This window comes from Pelophylax lessonae, assembly GCF_965119305.1.
Source record: "Pelophylax lessonae genome assembly, chromosome: 8".
Lineage (NCBI taxonomy): Eukaryota > Metazoa > Chordata > Amphibia > Anura > Ranidae > Pelophylax > Pelophylax lessonae.
In genome coordinates this window covers 138,988,649-139,014,863 of record NC_138775.1, presented here as the reverse complement: position 1 = coordinate 139,014,863, position 26,215 = coordinate 138,988,649, and the positions used below count along the sequence as shown (strand labels likewise).

Genomic DNA, 26,215 nt, shown 5'->3' with positions numbered 1-26,215 from the left:
ACCCAGCGTCTGGTGAGGTCTATGCGTTCCAGACTTTAGGCTGTAATTGACTGCAAAGGATTTGCAACCAAGTATTAAAAAGTGAAAGTTTGATTTATAATTGTTAATCTGTCCCATTACTTTTGGTCCCTTAAAAGGTGGGAGGCACATATAAAAACTGTTGTAATTCCTAAACCGTTCAACTGATTTGGATGTAATGCAATTTAAAGCTGAAAGCCTGCAGTTAAAAGCACATCTTGTTTGTTTCATTTCAAATCCATTGTGGTGGTGTATAGAGCCAAAAAGATTAGAATTGTGTCAATGTCCTAATATTTATGGACCTGGCTGTAGTTCATAGTTGGAGTATCCCACTCATCCCTTCTCCTATCCCAGTTCTAAATAAAAACACAAAAAATACAACATTCCCTGGATTGATTGACTGAGCCAAGGACTTTCAATGCTGTTTGTCTGCTATACGTTGCTAAGGGTAACCCAGAAAGTGTAATTCTCAGCAGTCCTCTAGGGGGCAGTGCTACATTTGGGGACTCGTCCGGGATATCACCCTGGGTTACCGGACCGGTTGCTAAATTCCAAAAATGTTATTTTCTTCTCAAGAACTGTGTTCTAATTCTCAAAAGAAGTGTGAGGCCTGGGATGAACAATCAAATGTACAGTGGTGGTTGCCAACGGCAACAGAAGAACCTTTGTCAGAACTGTAAATTGTCTACTCAAGTGATGTGCTGGAGAGCAGGAGAGTTGCATCTAACTGTAAAAATGGACTGTGCCTGCTTAACAGTAGATGGTGCAAGTGTGGACGGAGAAAATGGTGGCCCATGGCACGTGGATCGGTGTGTCGAGGGCCACGTGTGTGCCAGAGTTATGGAGGAAAATGTTGACCATGCATCCGATGACAGCGGGACATTTTTCCAAAGTAGTGGCAGTGAGGATGCTGTAAAGAAACTTGTTGACCCAAGCCCAGTCGTATGCGACCCTGCCGTGGGCCAGCACCTGTCCGTGAGGCTATGTCAAGGCCAACCTAGAGCATAGCTGCGGTCTGCATGTGCTCGCTGGCTGGGCTGGGGGCACTGGGTCTCGATTATCCAGTCCATCACCCAGCCCGGCAGTTGATTGTAGCTCTCCCGAGAGAAAACAAGATTTAAGGAAGGAAAAAATTGCTAGGACTAGAGATCCCAGCCAGGAGCCTAAGTCCTAACTGGACAAATTAAAACTGGATTACCTAGAGCAGAGAGAGGGGTTATATACCAGCCGAGGATGGCCCATGGGCATAGCTAGGTGTTTTTGTTCGTCCTAGTCTTACTCCTTGAGAAGGCAATAAAACCCACTAGTTATGGATTTATGGAGCGCTGCATCCATTGATGAACAAAATAACTTTTTTTTTCTGAACTTTGGGCAAGAGATGCCGCTATGTGAGGTTCAGGCACGTATTGCTGGTTCGTTTGCCGAAGAGACCGGGAGCACTACCTTTCCTTGTATTTTTTTCATAACACAAAAAGCACACAAACCTTTATAGAACAAATACATACATTAAAAAAAAAACAAAAACAAAAATTCATATTTGTACAGAGTAACAAATTTTTAATCACCTGGAGATCTACATTTATACATAAACAGTTTTTTCGCCATCAATAAATTACAATCACTGTCAGATATAGTTTACACAGTTTAGTAACACTTTAGTAACATTTAGATTTGACTCAAATATATAAGTTAATATCCAACGGTGGGCCATAAATTACTGAAAAATTTTACAAAAGACATTTTAATGATACACGCATTGCTGCCTGCATTAGGCAAAATAACTACACATTTTATAGGTTTCCTACTTGCTAGAAAGGCTACTTTGAAAACCATTTTATTAGGTTTCTATTGGAGTGACTGCTGTTATACTGTAGTATTACCTTAAAAGTCTAAATTTGCAGGCCTAATGTGTGGGGGGGGGGGGGGGGGGGGTTTGCTGGTGGAATAAAATTGTCAAAAGTATAACTTACACAGAAAGGGGTGTTTTAATACATGCAATATGTCCTTAAAAAGTATGTATATACACTTTGTAAATTTCAGGCAAAGAGAATACATGAAAAAGATCTAACTGAACGGTGTTAAAAACATTACATCACTGAACTCAGATAAAGTGATGAAATACCAGGCACCAATCCAGCACATATCTTCAGAATATTTAGTAGGTGCTGTGCTGTATAAGTAACATCATCTTCATTCTGCAAAAAGAAAAAGAATTACTTGATAATGTCTGGTATCACTTACAGTATGATCACTCTTAGAAAAGTGTTTGCCAATTATTTTGACATTCACGGAAGTTGCACGTGAAGTCGGCCGTACTTTAGGTTAGCCTTTCCTCACTTAAGTCACTTGAATACCCCTCAAGCTGGATAGTGTAATTTAGTCAGTTACAACTATCTCATATAGTGAGTGAAAACCTGTTTGTTGGGCTTAGTTAAGGAGCTAGCCTCCACTAGAGCCACACACACCTTGCTTACCCTCCTGCTGTATTCTAACCCGCTCGTGGAAGAAAACCACTGCTCCCACTATTGAATCATGGAAGGCATCGGTTAATAGGGCTGTTCCACTTTATAAAGCTATAAGTAGGCGTACCGCATGTTTAAGAAGGTATTGAGGGGAATAGGTTGACTCTTATACGGTTTTTGATTGAGTAAATGGTGTGTACCTTTTCACTGCCTGCACTGACCTCCATTTTTTAAATGATCGTACTCGGTTTTTCAGGAAATCGAATTATAACGGATGCCATGATCTGTGAGTGCATGTTGGAGGGTTCTTTGGGGGAGGGGGGAAGGGAAGAGTCTGCCTATCCTGCATACTCCTTTACGATAGAGTGTGCTGTACTAGCTGCAGGCAAGCTATGGTCATATTGTTTTCTTTTGTGTGTTTGATTTTTTTTACATGGAAGATTTAAAAAAAAAAAAAAAACTGGACAGTGACATTGTTGGAAGTTGTCCTAGATATTTATTTAGAGTTCCTCTAACATTACAGGAGCACTAAAGGACCATGATTTACTAGCTGTTCACCTAATTTTCCACATGGGACTACAGGTGCTAAAATTGTGCCAAATTTTTAAACATTAAATGACTGTCAGAATATACTGAAAAGCAACTTTCCAAAAGTTTACCTATTGGAGTTTATCAGACATTGTATAGAACATTAAAGGGGTAGAAGATATTTTAAAATGGCTCTTCCGATATGTTGAGACAAATTCTCTCTCGTGTCCTTTCTGAAGCTGCCAAAAAATGTACCTACCTTTGCCAGGTATCACCAGGTAAAATTCTGTGAACCTGGAAGTTTGTTCCCTGCTAATAAAAAGCCTAGGATACATCTACTGTTCTGGTAGAGAAGACAGAACTAGAGCCCCACTTCCCTTGAGAGAACAAGCCTGCAAAAAAAAAAGGTGACAAATCCCACATGCAATAGTTGTGCTGGATTGGATGTTGGAGATCCCTCACAGAGATCCCTCACAGAGATCCTCTGTACAGACAAGGGAAAGAAAAATGTTCTCCTGGAAAGAAGCTGTGGCAGACAGATACAAACAGATACAAACTGACTGGCCATACCTCTTGGAGCAACCGCCTTAGTGTGAGAGCAGGACAAACAGATTGGAGGGTAGCACAATATCTCTATTTGGGTGAAATGGACAAAACCTTTACAAAAAGCATGAATAGTAGAAAGAGTAATAAAGAGTGATTTATTAGACTGTGCCACCACCACTAATACCCTATTGGCTTAAGTGATGGCAAAACAAAGGGTTACCTTCTGAGATAAGGCAATATAAAAAGGACCTTAATTAATGGGTAATGTAAGCAATACTCTGCGCAAAAGGTGGGTAACCCAAGAGGCAGTAAAAAACTTTTACAAGAGCTGAGGAGATTTGGCCCCTTGACCGTACACTGTGCCAGAAGCTGGTCCCATGCCACATTGTGGGAAACCATGAATCCAAATAACCAGAAAGGTCCTGGAGTTGTGGGAAACCATGAATCCAAATAACCATAAAGGTCCTAGAGTTAAAATTAACCACTTAAGGACCAGGCCATTTTTTGCAATACCGCACTGCGTTACTTTAACTGACAATTGCGCAGTCATGCGACGCTGTACCCAAATAAAATGTATGGGTTGTGATACAATATGTATTCTGCTACATTTTTGGTAAAAAAAAAAAAAAAAAAAAGTCCCAATAAGTGTATATTGATTGGTTTGCACAAAAGGTTATCACGTCTACAAACTAGGGGAAAGATTGTCATTTTTATTTACTAGTAATGATGGTGATCAGCAATTTTTAGCATGACTGCAACATTGCAGTGGACAGATCGGAAACGTAACTGACACCTGAGGGGACCAGTGACATTACAACAGTAATCCGTGCTAAATATAAACACTTACTGTACTAATGTCACTGGCAGGGAAGAGGTCAACACCAGGGGCGATCAAAGGATTAAATGTGTGCCTAGAGGGTGCTTTATAACTGTGTGGGGAATGGACTCACTGGATGAACACAGAAACCAGAGTTCCTAAATAGGAGGATCACAGGATCCCTGTGTTAATCACTGAACAGCAGTGTGTTGTGTTTTGGCTTCCCGTGGCCAACCAGAACATGCATGCTAGCTGTCTTATGAAGCGACGTACAGGTACGTCACTTCGCGGGACATAGCTGACCTGCCGCAGTAAAACTACGGTGGCTGGTCAGCAAGTGATTAAAGTGGTTGTAAACTCCAGTCATGAAATCTGAACAGATCAGAAATCTGTAGTATTTACTTGTCTCTCTCCAAAGCTCCGAGTGTCATTTCTCTGGTGCTTCAGCATGAGTCACTTCTGAGGAGGTTTTCCAGACAAAAGATAAATTTGTGGCAGGGATAACTCAGCACACAGCTTGTCTATTTAGAATACAGGTCTGCATGTTCTTTTGTTCCTCTGCCTATGTGGGGGGGGGGGTCTCTTTCCTCCAATCAGCTCTCACACAGTGTATAAGCTGTAACTGCAACTCTCCACCCCCTCCAGAAGGATTTTATCACAAATCTGCACTTCAAGGTTGTAGAAAGATAAACAAGTAAAACTTACAGTATGTAGGAGGATTGGTTTAATCTGTGTATTATCTGAAGCTATTCACTTCACTGGGTATATATGAGGGTTTACAACCACTTTAGGTTCCTTACACAATCTAATACAAGCCTGCCAGGTGCAGCAATATATTGGTTATTTGTATGACTGGTAGATTTTCAAATATATTTAGAATGTATATAGAGCGATATTATTGCATATAGTGGTGAGGGTTTCTGTAGCAGACGTGTAAAGACACCTCAGTCGTATACTAACTAGGTCTGTGCTTAATTTTTTGACACAGCTGGGCCTGCAAGAAGATGGTTTTCAGGTACATAATGCATTGTCTGACTTGTACACAATGGAAACTGTAGAGAATTTTACTCAAAAGAAACCGGTTTAGTTGATTGCTATGATACTAGTGGTACACATTTAATTATTTCATGCGACTAATGGGCCATACACACTATACAATTGTCTTTAGATTTTTTCCTTTAGATTTGACCTCATATTTTACGGTTTAGGCAAAACTAAACACTTTCAATTTGTATGCAATCAGACAATCCCTTGCACTACATCGTTGAAGGTAAATCTAAATGAAGAAAATCTAACAACAAAAGTTGTGTAGTGTGTATCCAGCTTTAAAAGCAATCACCACATGAGCTAATCAGAAACAGCTCCAGTGTTCGTGACTCACATTAACCTGTATAATCAATGGGAAGTTTTAAAAGGATAACTGAACTGTTGGGGGGGGGGGGATAAGAAAAAAACAAAAAAAAAAAAAAAAACGGTACACTATATTGTCAAAAGTTGTGGTACCGCCTGCCTTTACCAGCACATGAATGTAGGGTTAAATATTGAGTTGGGCCATCCTTTGCAGCTATAACAGCTTCAACTCTTCTGGGAAATGTTTGAACATTCTTCCAGAAGCACTTTTGTGAGAGACTGTCAGCCAGGTCCAACATCAACGCCTGACCTCACTAATGCGCTTCTGGAAGAATGGTCAAACATTCCCAGACACTCCTAAACCTTGTGGACAGCCTTCCCAGAAGAGTTGAAGCTGTTAAAGCGCACACACACGCACACACACACACACACACACACACACACACACACACACACACACACAAGTCATTGAAATAAAAAAAAGTTTTTGTAAAATCTTACCGTAAAATTCCTTTCGGAGTCCTGACAGTCGCCGCCCATTCACACAGTCTCCACTTATGGGGTATGGACTTCCATCTCCACAGGAGTTTCTAGGCATAAGACTTGTAAAAGAATAATAAATCTACAAAGTCACACCCATGGGGGCTGTCCTAGTCCAATACCCCCCTGCAATAGCCATCCCAATTCAGTTTGGTCGCAAGCAGTGAAAGTGTACAAAAAAAAGACCCCAAAAAGAGGGACGGGGGCGGCGACTGTCGGAGGACTCAAAGAAAGGAATTTTACGGTAAGATTTTACAAAAAATTCAGTTTTCTTACGTCCGACAGTCGCCGCCCATTCACACAGTCTCCACTTATGGGGATGTCCCAAAGCAGTGTAGACATGAGGGATGGGCAACACAACCGCCAGAAAAGCAACGTAGTACCCACATCAGAGAAAGGAACCTTACATGTACATGTACAAGAAGGTAACCTTCTGGTTAACAAAACACAAAGGCTCAACATGAGCAACAACCCAGGAAAACAAATAAAGGGGAAACAACCCCAACAGCTAGGGACCCGTACAAAACCAGGGTTCCCTATGGAACTGCCGCACAGAGAACTTTGCGGCTAAAGGATGCATCAGCTCATGCCAGAACATCAATTTTGTAGAATTTTGAGAAAGTGTGCACCGACGACCAAGTCGCAGCCTTGCACACCTGGGCCACCGAAGCCTGATGCCGATAGGCCCAAGCCCAGGCCGTAATCATCGACCTGGTAGAGCGTGCCTTGACAGGGAAGGGAGGAACCCGTTCCCACAACGAATAGGCCTGTACAATGGTCGGTCTGATCCATTTGGCAATGGTTGCTGCAGACGCAGCCATACCCTTCCGAGATCCCTCAGGAAGGACAAATAAAGAATCCGATTTCCGAAAGGATTCAGTCGACGACAGGTAAACCCTGGTCGCCCGGACAACATCCAAGGCATGCAAGGCAACCTCCTTTGGAAGTTTGGGATTCGCACAAAGCGAAGGCAAAACAATGTCCTCATTCAGGTGAATTCAGAAACCACCTTTGGCAAAAAGGACGGATTAGGTGGCAAAAAGGACGGATTAGGTCGCAAGACCACCTTATCCCTATGAACCACCAGGTAAGGGGAGCAGCAAGACAACGCTGCCAACTCTGACACTCTGCGAGCAGACGTGATCGCCACCAGAAACGCAACCTTCTTGGATAGCATGGGCAACGAAAGTTCCCTGATGTTTTCAAAGGGGGAACGCTGCAACACGGACAGCGCTGGAAAAGAACAGCCAGTGCAGAGACCTGGCACTAATCGTGGCCAACGCAAGACACTGGTCCACACCAGTCTGGAGGAAAGCCAACACCTTCGCTACCGAATAGGCACGAGGAGAGAAACCCCTGGACTCCGGGCCAGTGCTTCCACTAGGCAAACTAGGCAGCTGCCTAGGGCGCATTGCCACTTAGGGGCGCAGCCACGAGTCAGCAATCTCTCTCCATCATGAATGATCCTTGGGAGCTGAGGGAAGGTGCGGCAGTGGGGGAGGAAGAAGGGACAGAGGCAGATGCCAGGTGTCTGGGGCAATGGTGGAACTACCAGGCCCTGGATTTCCACCATTGTTGGGGGGGGCCCCCCCCAAGAGGCAGGAAGGGAGCCCTCCGGAGTGCTGCCTGCATAATGATCCTCTTCATCTGGAGCTGAGCAGCCTAAACCCTGGGCAGGACGTTATTCTCTACACTGAGCTGGTGAGCAGCTGTTCATTTCCCTGGGTCAGTATTAAGCAGGGAGCGGAGGAGAGCTGAAGCTGAGCTAGGCACTGGAGGGCGGCACCTTTACTGGAGCAAAAGCGACGAGGTACCGGAATGGTCTGAGGAGGTTGGTGATGAAGGATGTGCAGAGCGCTCCGACTGCTGCTTCTCCCTCCACCAGGAGCCAGTTGGAGCTGTGGTGAGCACTGTGGTCCAGGAGAAGAAGGAATTTAGCAGGATCACAGTGAAGGAGGGCAGAGTGCGTGCCATTCTCTTCATACTGCCCAGTGAGTGTCCCCAGAATAGGGGATCAGGGTCCCTGGGTGTGAGATGGAGGATCCCTGGTGTGAAAGAGAAATGGGGTCACCAGGTGTGCCATGGGGAATCGGAGTCATAAAAGGTATGACATGGGGGATAGGGGTCACGAGTGTAACAGGGGTTCGGGGTCACCAGGTGTGCAATGAGGAATTGTGACCCCCTAGGTATGCCATGGGGGATTGAGGTCCCCAGGTGTGACATGGAGGAACATCATGGTCCCTAGGTGTGACATGTAAAAACATCAGGGTCTCCGTGTATGACATGGAGGAGCATCAGGGGCCCCTGGTGTGACAGAGGAACATTGGGGTCACTGGGTAGGACAGCACAACATGGAGGAACACAGGGGTCCCTGGGTGTGACATGGAGGAACATCGGGGTCAGTGGGTAGGACAGTACGACATGGAGAAATATTGGGGTCCCAGAATGTGACATGTGAAAACATTAGGGTCCCTGGGTGTGACATAGGGGGACATCAGGGTCCCTGGGTGTGACATAGGGGGACATCAGGGTCCCCGGGTACGACATGGAGGAATATGGGGATCACTGGGTATGAAAGAATTACATGGAGGAACCATCAGATCAGGGTCACTGAATATGACAGATGAGTTTTTAAACCCTTCCCTTTTTGTTTTATTTTGTTTGGGGGGGGGGGGGCGCGAGTAGCTGGTCTTGCCATGTCATAAAATAGTCTAGCACCGGCCCTGCCTGGACTCGCACCAGGCAAAATATGCTTTCCATGTTCGGTAATCTTACCAGAAGAGGCTTTTCTAGCCTCGATCAAAGTAGTAATGACCTCTGAGGAGAGACCTCTGTCTCTCAGGACCTGGCTCTCAACAGCCAGGCCGTTAAAGCCAGCGACTGTAAAGCAGGATGGAGGATCGGTCCCTGGGCCAGGTGAACGATGTCCGCGTACCAGGACCGGCGAGGCCAGTCCAGCGCCACCAGAATCACCAGTGATTGTTCGAGGCCAACCTGCGAAGGAATTGGGACAATTGATCGGAGGAAAGGCATAGAGCAGTCGATACCGACGCCAAGGCGCCACTAGCGCATCCGAGGCGTCTGCCAGAGGATCGCGCGTTCTTGCCACAAACCTTTCCACCTTGTGGTTTAGCCGAGACGCGAACAGATCCAAATCCGGGGATCCCCACTTCACACACAGCATCTGAAAAACCTCCGGGTGTAGGGACCATTCCCCCTGGTCCAGGGTCTGACGGCTCAGATAGTCGGCCTGCCAATTCTCCACACCCGGAATGTGAACTGCCGATATCGCCAAGACATGAGTCTCGGCCCAAGACAGGATACCGGTCACCTCCTGGGCCGCCCGGGCACTCCTGGTGCTCCCTTAGTGGTTGATGTAAGCCACTGCAGTGGCATTGTCCATCTGCACCTGTACAGGACGGCCCTGAAGACAATCCGACCAATGGAGCAGGCACAGCCTGATCGCTCTCATTTCCAAAATGTTTATCGAAAGGGAGGATTCCTCCACCGGCCAAGTGCCCTGGGCAGACAGGTTTCCCAGAACGCCACCCCAGCCCGACAGGCTGGCATCCGTGGTGATCACCGTCCACAGAATTGGCCGGAAGGACTTTCCGTCCGACACAGCCGGGGACTGAAGCCACAATAGATCCATTCTGGTCTGGCGACTCAACGAGACCCTCAGATCCAAGGACTGAGGTAGTATGTCCCACCTGGCGAGGATCTCTGCTTGAAGAGATCGTGTGTGAAACTGTGCAAATGGTATCGCCTCGAAGGCCGACACCATCAACCCCAGGGACCGCATACAGGTCCGGAGTGACGAGTCATCGTTGTCCCTGAGGGACCTGACCTCGTTCTGTAGGGTCCCGGAGCTTGTCCTCCGGCAAGAACACCTTTGCTTGAGCAGAGTCCAGAACCATCCCCAGATACTGGAGACGAACCGAAGGTGACAAGGTCGACTTCTGAATGTTGATCGTCCAACCGAACTCCTGAAGCGTCTGGACTGTAGTGGACAGATCGCGCAGCAGGCTCCGACTGGCACTGGATCTTAACAGGAGATCATCCAGATATCCCAAGACCGTGATGCCCAGTGCCCGCAACAGGCCCAGAACAGGCGCCAGCACTTTGGTAAAGACCCTTGGAGCCGAAGCAAGACCGAAAGGCAACGCCACAAACGTGTAATGATCCTCTGCGATAGCGAATCGGAGGTATCTCTGATGACCCTCGAAAATGGGGATGTGCAGATACTCATCCTTCAGGTCTATGGAGGCCAGCACTGAGCAGAGTGACACCATGCAAAATTTTCGAACGCGCACAAAGCGGTTCAGCGCTTTTAAGTCCAGAATCGGACGCACTTTGCCCTCCTTTCTGGGTACAGTGAACAGATTCGAATAGAAACCCCGAAACCTGTCCCGATGAGGCACCGGGACAATCCCCCCCCTGAGCAAGAAGATCCTGCACCGCTTGATGTAGGTCCTGTAACCGCCCTGGGGTCAAATGAAGATTTGAGGGAAAGAATCTGTTCGCTGGCCGTGAAAGGAATTCGATCTTGTACCCTGACCGAATGATTTCCTGAACCCACCTGTCCATGATTCGGAGCAGCCAAGGTTGTAGGAAACCGCGCAAATGTCCCCCCACCCCTGAAACGGGTGAGGGCGCCCCTTCAGGCAGAGGCGGACTGAGCCGCCGCACCGGCCTGACCAGATTTTTGTTTACAAAACCAGGGCTTTTTCTGGCCACCTTGGCCCTTGAAGGGTTTTCCCTTGTTCTGCGTCTTGAAGGCATGAAAGGACACTTGAGTAGGTTTAAAGGACGGGCCCCGCTTACCGCGGAAAAACTTGCCCTTAGGATTCTGGGGCAGCAGAGTGCTCTTACCCCCCGTGACTCCTTTAACCAATTCGTCCAAGGATTCTCCAAAAAGGCGAGACCCGCATAGGGGATGTCAGCCACCGTCTTCCTGGATTTTTGGTCAGCCGACCGGCATTTTAAGGAGATTAAGCGACGGTTAACCACAGTGACACTGGACAGGCGTATCGCCAAAGGGGCCTCATTTAGAGCCGCATCGCACAAATACAGTGGGTACGGAAAGTATTCAGACCCCCTTAAATTTTTCACTCTGTTATATTGCAGCCATTTGCTAAAATCATTTAGGTTCATTCTTCTTCCTCATGAATGTACACATAGCACCCCATACTGACAGAAAAACCCAGAATTGACATTGTTGCAGATTTATTAAAAAAGAAAAACTGAAATATCACATGGTCCCAAGTATTCAGACCCTTTGCTCAGTATTTAGTAGAAGCCCCCTTTCGATCTAATACAGCCAGGAGTCTTTTTGGGAAAGATACAACAAGTCTTTCACACCTGGATTTGGGGATCCTCTGCCATTCCTCCTTGCAGATCCTCTCCAGTTCTGTCAGGTTGGATGGTAAACGTTGGTGGACAGCCATTTTTAGGTCTCTCCAGAGATGCTCAATTGGGTTTAAGTCAGGGCTCTGGCTGGGCCATTCAAGAACAGTCATGGAGTTGTTGTGAAGCCACTCCTTCGTTATTTTAGCTGTGTGCTTAGGGTCATTGTCTTGTTGGAATGTAAACCTTCGGCCAAGTCTGAGGTCCAGAGCACTCTGGAGAAGGTTTTTGTCCAGGATATCCCTGTACTTGGCCGCATTCATCTTTCCCTCGATTGCAACCAGTCGTCCTTCCTGTCCCTGCAGCTGAAAAACACCCCCAAAGGATGATGCTGCCACCACCATGCTTCAATGGCCGGCTGGGATTCCATCTGACCCCTCTGTCCTGGAGAACCAGGACGGTCAGTCCGATTCCCGGCTCCGCAGACGCCGTCTTTATCCGAAGATTCACTAACTAGTGCTGATAAAATAAACAGCTAGCAAAGTAAAGAAAAAAATGACAGATCTTTTACAAGTTTTCTGCCTAGAAACTCCTGTGGAGATGAAGTCAATACTCCATAAGTGGAGACTGTGTGAATGGGCGGCGACTGTCAGAGGACGTAAGAGAAATTACCTTTCCTTTTTCAATCTGCAGCACTGTATTTCTGTAAAATGCAATGCAATATGGCAACCTGGAGGTATTCTGTACACAGATGGTGTACAGAATGCCCCCAGAAATGTTATTTACGGCTTGTGTGATTTGCTAACTGATTTTCCCAGAAATCTGCAGTAAGATACAAATCAGATTTTGGGCATCCCCTGCAACAAACATTTTTGGCAAGATACTTCCAAAGGGAAATCATGTCTAAAAAAAAAGGGACAAGCCTTTCCTCATTAGAACCCTGCAAGTACGGCAGCTGATTAATAATTATTAAATGGCTCCCATGCACATTTATTTTGCATATGGACAAACAAACTAGCTATTTCTTCAGAAGAATAAAAAAAGGTAGGCATCTGCAACAAAGTGTGTTAAAATCAAATGGCCCAGGGTACAGAAAAGCAAACACTTGAAAAACACATCATAGTTCCATATATAGATTAGACAAACGCTGGATGTATAGAGTCTACAGCCTTGTTAAAATATGAACAAAAGAACTTGGTATGCAGAACATGGGGACATGACCCAAAATTAGCCAAAGTTCAAAACGGATCTTATAAAGTATTTTACCTAAGGGTAGGAGTCAGTTTGCTACAAACCTGTTTTAAATCCACTTACTGTTCACTAATTTAAACTCACAAAAAAAGGGGGAAACTATGAACCACTTAGTCTTTTCTGCCATCACTTTTAATAATAATTTTCACTTTTATTGATGACATCAGGACCAAGGATGGCAACAGCACTAATGAAGATGGTTTGTTTCTTAGGTGATATGGTTCATAGTAGTCATCTTGACCGTTTTAATTTTACTTTATTTTAAACAAAGATTCCTTAACCATTTTATGTTTCTGTTGCCAGGGTAATTTTAGCCTCCAAGTCTAAATGGAATATAAAGCAAATGTAATTTCTCCCAAGTCTGAGCATCTGGGGTGTGGCCTGAACGGCAATGTAGGACGACGCATGGGTGCTGAGCCCCCAGCTTATCCTGCACCTGATACCCCGAGTGCCCGCCACTGCTTCTCTTTACAATTAGCTGTTAGGAATGCCGACGCCCTTCTCTTCATGTCGCCTCCACGGAAAAACACCTCCGCTGCCCTGTCCCTGGAGAAATACAGGAGGCAAGATTGGGACCCCTTTGAAGATGGCGCCAACCCCCAATCTGCTAAGGTAGTCGAGGCAATCTCCACCTGCCAGGCGACCCTGACATCTAGGATAGAAGAGGTTAAGGTGAACATTTTTCCCTTATTCGGCAAGACATGCATAAACCAAGGGACTGAGTCACGGAAGAGGAGGCCAGGATTAGCCAAGCCGTAGACACTCTCCATCCCCTGCAACATACAGCAGAAACCATGAAGCGTCAGATACAACAGCTCGCCCATAAGCAGGATGATCTAGAGAATAGGGCTAGACGCTGCAACCTGCGCTTCATCGGGCTCCCCTGCTACGTTTCTGGAAAACCTACTCGTCAACACCTTAGCAGAGAGGCCTTCTCCACCACATTTGTGGTGGAGTGAACACACTGCATGCCAGCTCGCTGACCCCCGTAGGGAGCTCCACCCTGCACCTTCATAGCAAAACTTCAGAGGCCGAGATGCAGTCCTGCGTCTCACGCAGGAACGGGGAAATATCCCCTATCAAAATGGACGCATATCGGCTTTCTCTTACTTTTCAGCAGAGGTCCAGAAGCAGCGGTCCCGCTTCCCTGATGTCAAGCAACTCCTCAGGATTCATAACCTGAAATATGCCATGCTATTCCCAGCACATCTCTGTCATAATAGTAAACCCTTACCTCTCAAAGAGTACCGAGGTAGTTTAGTTTGTACGCCATCTCACTCAACTCAAGCGGATTGTTCATTTAACTTCTGTTGAAGGTACATTTTGGAAAAACACGGTTTCCCTTAACAGCTCCAGCCACTAATCAGCTTGCCGCCAGCAGCAGGTGCCGTTGACAGAATACAATGTCCCAGGTTGTGCGTGGGGGGGGGGGGGGGGTGGTCGAATAACGACATCTGCCTTGTTTATGTGGATGGAGAAATGTAAAAAATAAAAAAAACCCACACAAACACACACCAAAACCTGTATGGCTAGCTTTGCACAAGTGCTATGAGGTTTGTTAAAAAAAAAAAAAAAAAAAAGGTTTTCTATGGAGTACATACATCAAGTTCAGACTGGATCAAGATACTCAAGTGTTTGTCTGCAAGATCTTTTACAGTAGCTATATCTACTACACAGTGCTGAACTGATCCAGGATTGCCTAAAAAAACAAAACAAAAAAATGATCAGTTACTTTTAAGACAACAGTAAGGCTTCATGTACACGGGACGTTAGAAAAAACGTCCTGCAAAGCTATTTCTGACGCCGGGAAAAATCAGCTGTTAAACGTGCTTTCAGTAGCTTTTTCCATTTGCGTTATTGCACGTTTGGCAACGTTGCTTTTAGCAGCGTTTTTCTGCCTCCATTCAAAATCAATGGTTCCCTATGGGAGCCTATTGATTTGAATGGAAGTCGCACCGCAAGTCGGATCAGACTTGCGGCGCGACCTGCACTGTGAGAATCTTGAGGGGGAACTCCACCCAAAAATGGGGAAAAAAAAAGTTGCGTGGGGTTCCCCCTCAGGTTCCAAACCAGGCCCTTCGGGTCCGGCATGTAATTTGAGGGTAGCCCCACGCCGAAAAAATGGCGTGGGGTCCCCCCCCCCAAAATCCATACCAGACCCTTATCCGAGCATGCAGCCCTGCAGGCCAGGAAAGGGGAGGGGACGAGCGAGCGGCCCCACCCCCCCTGGACCACACCAGGCCACATGCCCTCAACATGGGGGGGGGGGGTGTTGGTGCTTTGGGGCAGGGGGAGCTCTGCACCCCCCACCTCAAAGCACCTTGCCCCCATGTTGATGAGGACAAGGGCCTCATCCCCACAACCCTGGCCGGTGGTTGTGGGGGTCTGCGGGCAGGGGGCTCATCGGAATCTGGAAGCCCCCTTTAACAAGGGGCCCCCCAGATCCCAGACCCCCTCCCTATGTGAATGGGTATGGGGTACACTGTACCCCTACTCATTCACCACATAAAAGGCAGTGTATGGAAATAACGACAGGAGACGTTTTGGAAAGTTTTATTAAAAATCTTCATCCGGCTCTTCTTGTCTTCGCTCCGGGGTCTTCTGCTCTTTTGCTGTCCCCTCTTCTGCTGTCCTCTCCTTTTCTTCTCTACTCCGGGGTCTTCTGCTCTTCTGGCCACGTTTCTGCGTTTGAAACGTCGGGAAACACACGTTCGAACGCAATATAATTGCGTTCTAAAAAAAGTCCCTGAACGCAACTGCCTGCAAATGACTGTAAACGACCATGTGTACATGGACAGATAAGATAACATGGAGCTGCTTTCAGTGACTTCTGAAAAAAAAACGCCCAACTGCTCCTAAACGGCCATTTCCAGCGTCGCGTGTACATGGAGCCTTACTTTTAAGACAATGGTAGAGGTATATTACATTAAAATAAACACAATTATACCTCTTGCAGCCAGAAAGCAAACTTTTCCAAGATAAAAATAGGCATCCAAATGCATCATGGAAGACAGAACGTTGTTGAAGCTGCAAAAAAAATAAATAAATGGGAGAATAGGAAAAATGAAAGTAATTATTACAAATATTGTACTAGCAAACACCAGACGGATATCCTGATCACTACTCTAAAACTCAAGATTCTCAGAAATGCTTACTGGCAGGAGACAAACCTATGCTTAAAGTGGTTATCAAGGCTTTTCACCTTCATGCATTCTATCCCGATCCAGCGATGTGCATGAGCAGCAGCAGCTCTCCCGGGTCTCTGCCTTCTCATTGGCGGGGAAAACAGCGGGAGCCACTGGCTGCTACTGTCAAATTACAGTCGGTGAGGGAGCGGGTCCAAGCCATGCTCTGTGTGTCTCGGAGTGAGCACGCATGAGTGCGCCAGCGCAAGAAGATTGCTCTGGGGGCACTCAGCAGGGGGCCAGACGCACCAGCGGGGACTCAAGAGGAGGATCGGGCTTGCTCTGTGCAAAGCCATTGCACAGAGCAAGAATGCAATGTTTAAAAAAAAATCTGAACCTTTATAAACACTTAAACCCCTCTTATAAACATATCTACCTGCCACTTAACGGTCTTGTGTAGGGTATGATTGACCTTGTTAATTTTACAGTGAATGCAGCTCTTGGAAAGCTCTGCATTCCATTGTGAAAGATCTCATATTAGTCAACAGTATACATTCAATTACAGACTAGGTCTGATATTTTTCAACCATTTTCTTGGCATTCACTGAATATACCCAACATGTCACACTTTAAAATCTCCATAGGCGTTCCCTTAAGGCTACGTTCCCATGTAGGCGTTTTTTCAGCTCTAAGGATCAGCTCAAAAAAATGCCCAACAAGACAAATCCTATTCATTCCAATGGCCCCTGTTCACATCTGAGCGTACCATACCCTAAAGGATACCCAGAACTAATGGGGATCGTAAAAAGGCAATCAGAGAGCTCTGAAGAACAGGAAATAAGTGCGCTATACCTGTGATATGATGTTATAGGTGAGTCTATAAACCCATACAACAGCAACTACAACTGTGATGCATACAAAAACAACATAATACATATTAAACACTGTCAAACAACACAAATGTCTGTGGAAAAAACAGTCTCTCAACCGGTGTGAATCAAGGTGATTCCTTCCCACAGAGGTGCAAAACCCAGTGGATAATGACTCCAAAACACTCCCAACATAAACAGTGGATAAGACTGGACATACACTGCAAGGTGGCTTCTTACCAGATCCACAACAAAATGGTGCACAATCAACCAATAAGCCTGTGATTCTCACAGTACATGATCCCCTCCTTTCCGTGTTTCGCCACGTGTTGTGAAAAATGAATGTGAATGGCTTCTTACATATAGTGTATCTTTTACAGCGGTAATATGCGCAGACATAGCGGCGTGTTCTCTGGCCGTCCCAGGGAAGGAATCGTCCCTCTCCACATCCTCCGCCTCCCCTTCCGAATGAAAGGACTGAGACCCTTCAGGGGGAACGCTGTCCATGGCAACCATATCAGACTCGGAATCAGAGGAGTGAGAAAGCCTAGGCCTTTCTAGAAGACCGCTCAGACATCAATAGATCCACCTTGGATGCTAAAGTCGCAAGTGCAGTAGTAATCGCAGATGATTCAGATGTACCTGAATCATCCACCAAAGCCCCTTTCTTTCCTTTTGGGATTCATCTACCTGGCAATTTTGCCTTGAGTTACATCCGATCCATACATTTGTGGAGCGGATAGGTCCAGGAAATCACAGCCAGAGCACCGCTCTCCATGCTTTGCCGATACCGGATCCTCTGCCTAAACCGTTAAGCTCATATCTCCCTTAATTCTGGTAAGAATCCAACTTTACCACTGGGTGTCACCATTTCACCATATTGCCACTTAAAACTTTGAATGTCACTATTGGATTGTTTGCAGTAAGAGGCCACCTAAGCACAGCAACTATTTGATTGTTTAAAGCACTATTTGTCTGCATTTATCGTCACGCCACCTTGGCACCGATTTGTTAATCACCAATGTGTTTGAACTTAAAGCAGACTTCTAATATTTGAGAGACTTTATACCCTTGTTTTTTAGGTTGTATTCATTATATTGATTTTATGTTAAATTTTGCAACAATTTTTGAAGAAGCCAGGACAGTACAAAAATATTCCCGAATGACCCCTTTTTTGGAAAGTAGACATTCCAAGGTATTTAGTAAGAGGCATGGTGAATTCTCAAGTTGTAATTTTTTCCCCACAGTTCTTTGCAAATGTAAGGATCCCCCCCCCCCCCAAATGGTCATATTAACAGGTTCTCTCATGGCATATGCATACTTGCAACTAAACCCCAAAAAACATTTTGCGGTGTGAAACTTTCACAGCCTGGCCACATCAAACATGCAAGAAGCAGTCCGGTGTTTTAGGGACACAAGTTGCACATCTAATTTCTTGACTACCCATTACCCTTTTGAAGGGCCTGGAGCACCAGGACAATGGAAACTGGGAGGGAGATAACAGAGGTACACTGACCAGTGCAGTGGTCGTAGGCGCTGTGTCCCTCCTACAGGGTTCATACACATTTTCACCAATAAAATTCCATGACTTCACGTAAATATTCATGACCTAATGTTTCATGAAATGTCTATGTATACATGTTAAATAAGAAGAAAATCAATGTCACACCCAGCATATTTTTACTAAAATAAATGACAATCTTTGTAGTGTACAGTACCTCTGCAGTTAGGGTTTAGTTTCTGGATACAGCATGACTCAAAATGGTCCCTTGTTTTACAGTGGATGAGATGGAAGCACCGCTGCCGGGAGCCGGTGTCACTTCAGGCGCATGGGTGAAAAAGCCAGCGATCGGATTGGAAGCTGTCAAGCACGCAGCTGCAGACTAGTGCTTTGCACCTTTAGCGTGGCTAGACAGCGCTGCCTCTCCCATGTTCAAAATGTCAAACGTTTTATGACACAGTGTACATTTAGCGGACATGATACAGGAGGTGGTCAGAGGCTGCGGACATGATACAGGAGGTGGTCAGAGGCTGCGGACATGATAGAAGAGCACAGGGGAAGCAGAGAGCACTGGAGGAGCTGAAGGGCACGGGGGGGGGGGGGGGGGACTGGAGAGAATTAAGAGGGGGGGGTTGGAAAGCATTGCAGGGGGGTTGGAAGGCGTGGGGGGGGGGGGGGAAGCATGGAAAGCCAGGGGAATGGAGAGCACAGGGGGAGGGGGGGGACTGGAGAGCACTAAGGGGGGAGCCAGGGAGCTGGAGAACACGGGGGGGGGGGGGCGCTAAAGAACACTGGGGGGCTTAAGAGCACTGAGGGGGGAATTTTTACATTCAGCGTATAGCACTGGTACAGGTAGGTGTCCTTCAGGGTCCGCAGTTTGTCCTTACTGTCAGTCACTGGCCAGCAGCAGCCGAGGAGATGATCGTAAACCAATCAGGCAGTGGGGAGGGCCGGCCGCGGTTTGCCTGGAGACACTGACTGGCCAGCAGCAGCAATAACAGCCGGAAGATAACAAACCAATCACAGGCAGTGGAAGCGTCACTGGAGAATGGGCCGGCCGCATGAACAATGCCATTCAATGCCATTAAAGTTCATGAACGTGTAAAGGCAGGCATCCCAATACTTTTCTTTGTGGAAGGCGTTGTGCCTTTGTCAATGCGCCTGTGTGCAGGCTAGCTGGCAGGTGTGCTGAGAAATGGTTTTCGGTTTGCGATATGTATGGTTCTCCCTTGTGCAACTTACAGCAAAGGCTAGCTAAATTGGAGTGCTTGCCATCTTTTTGTATAGCTGAGCAAAGTGGATCCTGGTTTCTGATCTTGGAAATCAAAAAAAGTCACTTAATTTTTTTTAAATAAAACCATGTTTACATTTTAGCATATCTAGCCATCTATCTATATTGGCAAGCCATTTCTTCGGTTTCCATTTCATACCTGTGTTGGCTGTGTAGATTTATTAAAAATACAACCAGGTCAAAACGTGGACGGATGTGATCTCCTTCAGGAGGCAAAGGCAGGCTCTGTGCCACGTGACTGCAAAAGACAAGAACACACTAGATTAACAATCTGAAAACACAAGCAATAGCATTAATTTCCCTTTAGAGCTTTGCCTGAGATTTGTTGCTTACAAGTTAAAAATCAGTATTTTTTTGCTAGAAAAATTACTCTGAACCCCTAAATAAATAAATATATTTTTTTAGCAGAGACCCTAGAAAACAAAATAGCGGTTGTTGCATTTTATGTCACACTATTTGTGCAGCGGTCCTGCAAAAGCATTTTAAGAAAAAATTAACTTGAGTATTAAAACTAGGATTTTTTTTAAGTCCCTATTGGTGGGTGGAATGGAGAAAGATTGTGTGGGGGGGGAGGGGGAGGCTATGGCTATGAGAAGGTTTCGATGTTACAGACAACCATTGGAAATTGTACTACAATAAAAGTGCTCTTTTGGAGAGACAGCGTAAAAAAAAACAAAAAAAAAAAAAAAAAAAACGGAGAGGTGCTGGTGTCTGTCTTTGGGAGATGTAATCTCAAAGGGAGTGTGAATGAGGACCTAGTTGAATGAGGACCTAGTTGGAGTGTGTGATGGAGATGAAGAATTGTGGGTGGAACTGCACATGGGTGTGTGTACTACAAAGGTTATCACGGAGTTTGTTTTAGGCCACCAAATGTTAACGAGGAGGTGGCGATTTAGCTCCTTGCATGGATAGAAAGGGCTAGGAGGGTGATAATGGGAGATTTCAACTACCCTGAAAAATGGGAGATTTCAACTACACGGAAATTTGACTGGAGTAAAGTCACTGCAGGAACAGTTAAAGGGCCAACATTTATAAACCTATTACAAGACAATTTTATGGTACAGTTGGTAGAGGCCCAAGCTAGGAATGAGCCTGTTAATCTCAAACCATGCAGAGCTCATCACTAATGTTCATATAAAAACATCTGGGTAGCAGTGACCATATGATTTAATGTAATGTTAGCTGTAAAAAAAAACACATACTGCAAAGATAAAAACATTTAATTTGGGGGAGCAAATTTTCCAAGGATGAGGGCTGCTTCCCAAGCTTAAGAATGAGAGGGAATATTTGCACTGGACAGACGTGAGAATCCTTCAGAAAGACCATGACACGCTGCAAAAAATATTCCCATGGGCAAAAAAAAAAAAAAAAAAAAAAAAAAAAAGGACTTCCGGTTTCGGCGACGTATGGAGAAGGAGTGAGCGCAGCGGCTCCGACTAACCTTCTCTACAAAGTCTGCCATCCCCGCTCGCCGATCACCATCCGCGGCTCCTCCAGCGCCGGCGAGTCCTCCCGCACTGCCCTGCTTTCAATGGATCGATTTCTCGTCCAGAGCGAGCGCTATCACGGCCACGCTGTAGCCCAATCCCTCACACCAGGCCGCTCCTCATCCCCCGGGCAATATGGCCGCCGCACCCGTTACTGATGGCGCGGCCCCGCAGCACATAATGCCTACAGCAATCTCTGAAATGGACCCCCAGTATCAGCTAAAGGCCCAAGCGGTGGCTTCCATATCTCACCCACCATCACTGATGCCCCTGGAACGGGCGGTCTCAGCAGGGATATCCCAGCTGCGCAAGGAACTGGGTGACCAGGCAAAGCGCCTCACAGAGGTGGAACATAGGGTCTCAGACCTGGAGGACGAACTGCAATCCTCTTTCTCTAATGAAGCCAAAACAGCTCAGACACAACAGTACTTGCTGGATAAGATAGATGATCTTGAGAACAGGTCTCGTAGGAACAATTTGAGGATCATAGGACTGCCTGAATTGTTCAATGCTGGTCATCTTCCAGATATCTGTTCTACACGCATACCTCAGGCTCTTGGATTAACGACAACGTGCACCATTGAACGAGCTCACCGCCTTGGTGCGCCCTCCAACGATCGCAAGACCCCCCGCCCGGTCATAGTTCATTACCTAAACTATGCTGACAGACTATCCATCCTAAAGTCTTTTAAAAATGCCAAGTCACTCATCCTGGATGGCAGTAAACGATTACTCTTCGCGGACTATTCTCAGGAAGTGGCGTGTAGACGCAAGGCCTTTCAACCGGCGTGTAATGCCCTTTACCAAAAGGGCCTGACATTCCCTCTTGCTTATCCAGCAACCCTCAGGTTCATGGACCAATTTGGGGAGTCTAAAGCCTTCACTCACCCGGAGGAAGCCATAGATTATATCCAAACCCACCTGCATCTGTCCATGGATACGCAACCCCCTGCTGCGCCTCCCATCTCCCCTTCTCATAGAGACCTCCGCAGCCCCCGAAAAGAATTGCCCAAGAGGGGCTGTTTCTCTTCCAACTCCTCATACAGAGACAGGCGCCGCTGAAGTCACCACTTTTTATATGGCCTCATCACAAGCATAATGACCCTACTACCATCATTGACTCAAGGTGCTGTTCTGGTACTACTACCTACTCGATTTCCTTGCGAAAAAATGCTCCTTGAGTCACGACAATGCCCATCAGGGTTTTGGCAACAGCAGGTTACCCCCCTCATTCTTGTTATTTTATACTACCGCAGCTAGCTACTAATGTTATATGATGTTATACTTGTTACTTTCTGTACACAGCCTTGCCGCGGTTCCTGCTTCCACTTCGCCTTTACTGCTGGGATGTCATGCCTGGAACACCTTCTGTTTTCCCTTTCTGCAGCATACCATCCTTGTGCCCAGAGCGAGCGGAACAAGCTGCCAACCGGTAACCCTGTCGGAGGTTCTGATGCCGTACTGAAGTCTACACTTGTTATGGTAGGTTCTAGTTTTATTTTTGTTACCGTTTGTTTCGCCCCTCTTCATTCCGGTTTTCCTGGAATGCAGACAGCACGGAGCTTGTTCCCGCCCCACTCCCTTCATGCCCCCCCGTGCCTACTCCCTTTTAACTATCTGACCATTTTCGAGTGCTATATTATCTCTCTATAGCGATTATGCATGCCTGCAAGCAGCTAATCCTCCCATTTCACCCCCCTTGACTTGAAAATAATCTCATGGAACGTGAAGGGTCTCCGTTCTCCCCATAAACGAATGCCGGTTCTGCGTCACCTGCGACGTCTGGGCGCTGATATAGCTCTACTCCAGGAATCCCACCTATCCCAGTCGGATCTAGACCGCATGAAAAGACTGGGTAGGTCGGATTTATGGCTCGGCCTCTCACAAGGGCAAGGCTGGCGTCCTCATATTGGTCCATAAAAGGGTCACTATAGACATTTCCACCTTATACTCAGACATTGATTTATCGGCCAGGAGAAGAATTAGCAATCTACCATCAGAGTCCCTTGTCCTGACCAACATTTATGCTCCAACCCCCACCTCTGAGCTTTTTTTTCCCAACAATTAACTGGTCTACTGGCCCCCCATGTCCATCTTCCTCTCCTCCTGGGGGGAGATTTCAATGCAGTTATCGACCCACTCACAGCCAGATCGTCATGTACCCCCAATGCATCTGTTGCACCTCCCTCTCTCCTCGCTGATTTCACCAACAGTCTCCACCTTACTGATGTTTGGCGCCTGGCGAACCCCACTGACAAGTCATACACCCATTACTCCCCTCCACACGACTCCTTTTCCCAAATTGACTTTTTTTGGGAACCCGTCTATTCTACATTCGCTGCATACCCCTGACATCACTGACATGGTCATTTCGGACCACTCTCCCATATCAGTTTCCCCTCACAATCTCCGCCCCGAGGTCTAACTATAAACCCTGGCATTTCCCCATCCTATTTTGCAGGCAACCCCGAACTGCGTAATGTTCTAGCGGACACATGGCGGGACTTTTTGTCGGATAATGCCCAACACGCTGACAATCTGGTGCTGCTCTGGAAAACGGGCAAGGTGGTCTTTAGAGGGCGAATCTCCTACCTCATCGCCTTTGCCTCCGCTTACAAGAAAAGGGCAGCCACTGGTTATGAAATAGCCAGCGCGGCCCTACAGGCTGCACATTCCCGTCTCCAGGAGCGGCACTCCCACTTGAACGTAGCATGATGGAAAGAGGCGAAACAAGATTTTGACAAATGGGCTCTGGCCCAGGAACAGTTTCATAAATCTGTACAGGACATACAGTATCACAAATTTGGGAATAAATCAGGCAAACTCTTGGCTCGCCTCTGTAAGGGACCACATACTGTCTCACCGATAAAATCCTTAAAAAGACCCCACGGGAACCCTCACCTCAACCCGAGACGGTATTAATAAGATTATGGAAAATTTCTATGCTACCCTTTACGGTCGAGATCCCATTGATGAATCGGAAGCCCTCAATTTCCTTCGCGAGGTCACTTTACCCAAAGTCTTGGAGCTTTAACTCTCCCAACTTAATGCCCCTATTGCTATATCGGAAATCTTAGAAGCCATCTCCTCACTATCCCCTGGCAAAGCTCCTGGCCCGGATGGTTTTTCCTCTGAATTCTTTAAATTGACTAAGGACATCCTTTCTCCTTCCCTGCTTGCCCTATATCAGTTCATTTTGGATGGAGGTGACTATATTCCCACCGGTGCCCAAGCGTATATAAAGCTTATCATACCTCCCTATTTCTTTGATTAATCTTGACGCAAAATTGCTATCTAAAATCATGGCTAATCGGCTGGCACACATAATGCCCACCATCCTTCACCCTTCCCAATCGGGCTTCACCAAAGGACGCTCCGCCACGGCCAACATTCGTAAAGTCTTAGCTGCACTAGCCCAACAACAAAGCCAACCACAATCAGATATTGCCATACTCACGTTGGACACCGAAAAGGTGTTCGACAATGTTAGCTTCCATTGGCTCCATCTTGCCCTTCAAAAATTCGGTTTTACTGGCTCCTTTCTACATCTTATCACCGCCATGTACAAATCTCCCACTGCGAAGGTAGTCACTTCAAACTTATCTAACGATATTCCTCTACACAAAGGCGCCCGTCAGGGCTGCCCCCTCCCCTTCAACTTGGCTTTGGAACCTCTATCCCGCTACCTTGCATGTCATGCCCCCCTATCAGGAGTCTTGATTGGCAAAGAGGAACTCCGGTCTGTCCTCTTTGCTGATGACATTTTACTTTTTACCTCCAACCCAGCACAGGATGTTGATCGATTTAAGCACATTTTTGATAGATTCAGATTATGTTCTGGGCTCCGGATAACTACACCAAGAGCGAGATATGGTCGTTAAAATCCCCACAACCTCCACTTAGGTCGTCCCCTTTCCCGTTGGTCAAGAACCACATTAAATACTTGGGAATTATGATCGGCAAGACCCCGTCTTCATTATACCACCTGAACTACACTCCATTGTTCCTTAAACTTACCAAAGAATTAGCTAGTTGGTCCAAACTCCCTCTCTCCCTAATTGGTAGATGCCACTTGTATAAAATGGTCTCCTTCCCTAAATTATTGTATGTAATTCAGACCCTTCCCTTACTTATCAAGCACAAAGATTTGATACTGTTCCGGAAGTCCCTTACTACTCTATGGTCCTCAAAGAAGCCCCGCATAGCTTTACACAAATTGTACCCCCCAGACATCAGACTATATAACTTATGCAGCCTAGTGAGGATAGGACTAGACTGGATTCACGGTGCCTCGAATTTCTCCAACTTTTTACTTGAATCGCAAATAGCACAACCGTATAATCTCGCAGCTGTCCTGCACTGTAAATGGGGAGACCTACCGCTACATCTCCGCCAGCATATCCTCCTCAGGGACACAGGAACTGCCTGAAAAGAACTCCGCAAAAAACTGGGACTCCCCAAGCATATATCCCGACATCTACCCATCAGTGGACACCCTGCCCTGTCACACCTCCATCTGGAACGAATATACTCAGTGGGCAGACCATGGCCTTAAATTCTTAGCTCAACTCTTTGACCCTGTCTCTGGATCCCCACTCTCGTTCACCGACCTTCAAGTGAAATATGGCCTATCTATACTTGCACCAACTGCATGCCTTTGTCAACTCCCTTTGTTCAAAACCACAAAAATCGCTCTGCCCACGATCCTCTGGACTCTTACTCTGCAGCCTACTTTAAAACTATCCTAGTTGTACCGACCCATCCAAACCGCCTTGCACTCTAGTGCCAAAGACTGCTTCAACTCCTCCTGGGATAAGGCTCCATCATCCACAGCCATGACGCCTCTTGTGTTGGCAGGATTCAACACCACCTGTGCCTATATCTGCAATGCTTTCTGGAGGGAGCAACAATTTTGGATACTTCATCATGCCTACGCCCCCTTTTCCTCCTCGCCACTACACTCCCCCTACCAAGCCTGTTCATGGTGCTTGGCACATCATCCCACTCTTTTGCACAAACTGTGGTCTTGCCCCCACATTTCAAAGTTTTGGGAACAGGTGGAACTCCTGACCCTTAGGGTCACT

General features: G+C 46.5%; 1 protein-coding gene across 1 annotated transcript in view; it reads right to left on the bottom strand.

The window, feature by feature from the left end:
- Positions 1 to 2,089: 2,089 nt before the first annotated feature.
- CENPM (centromere protein M) overlaps positions 2,090 to 26,215 on the bottom strand; it is a 63,195-nt gene continuing 39,069 nt past the window's right edge. The window contains exons 3-6 of the mRNA XM_082265114.1: positions 19,784 to 19,882; positions 15,806 to 15,885; positions 14,456 to 14,557; positions 2,090 to 2,206 (exon numbers count right to left, since the gene is read on the bottom strand). Coding sequence (XP_082121240.1) covers positions 2,106 to 2,206; positions 14,456 to 14,557; positions 15,806 to 15,885; positions 19,784 to 19,882 — 382 coding nt within the window. The 3' untranslated portion in view covers positions 2,090 to 2,105. The remainder of the gene's footprint in view (positions 2,207 to 14,455; positions 14,558 to 15,805; positions 15,886 to 19,783; positions 19,883 to 26,215) is intronic.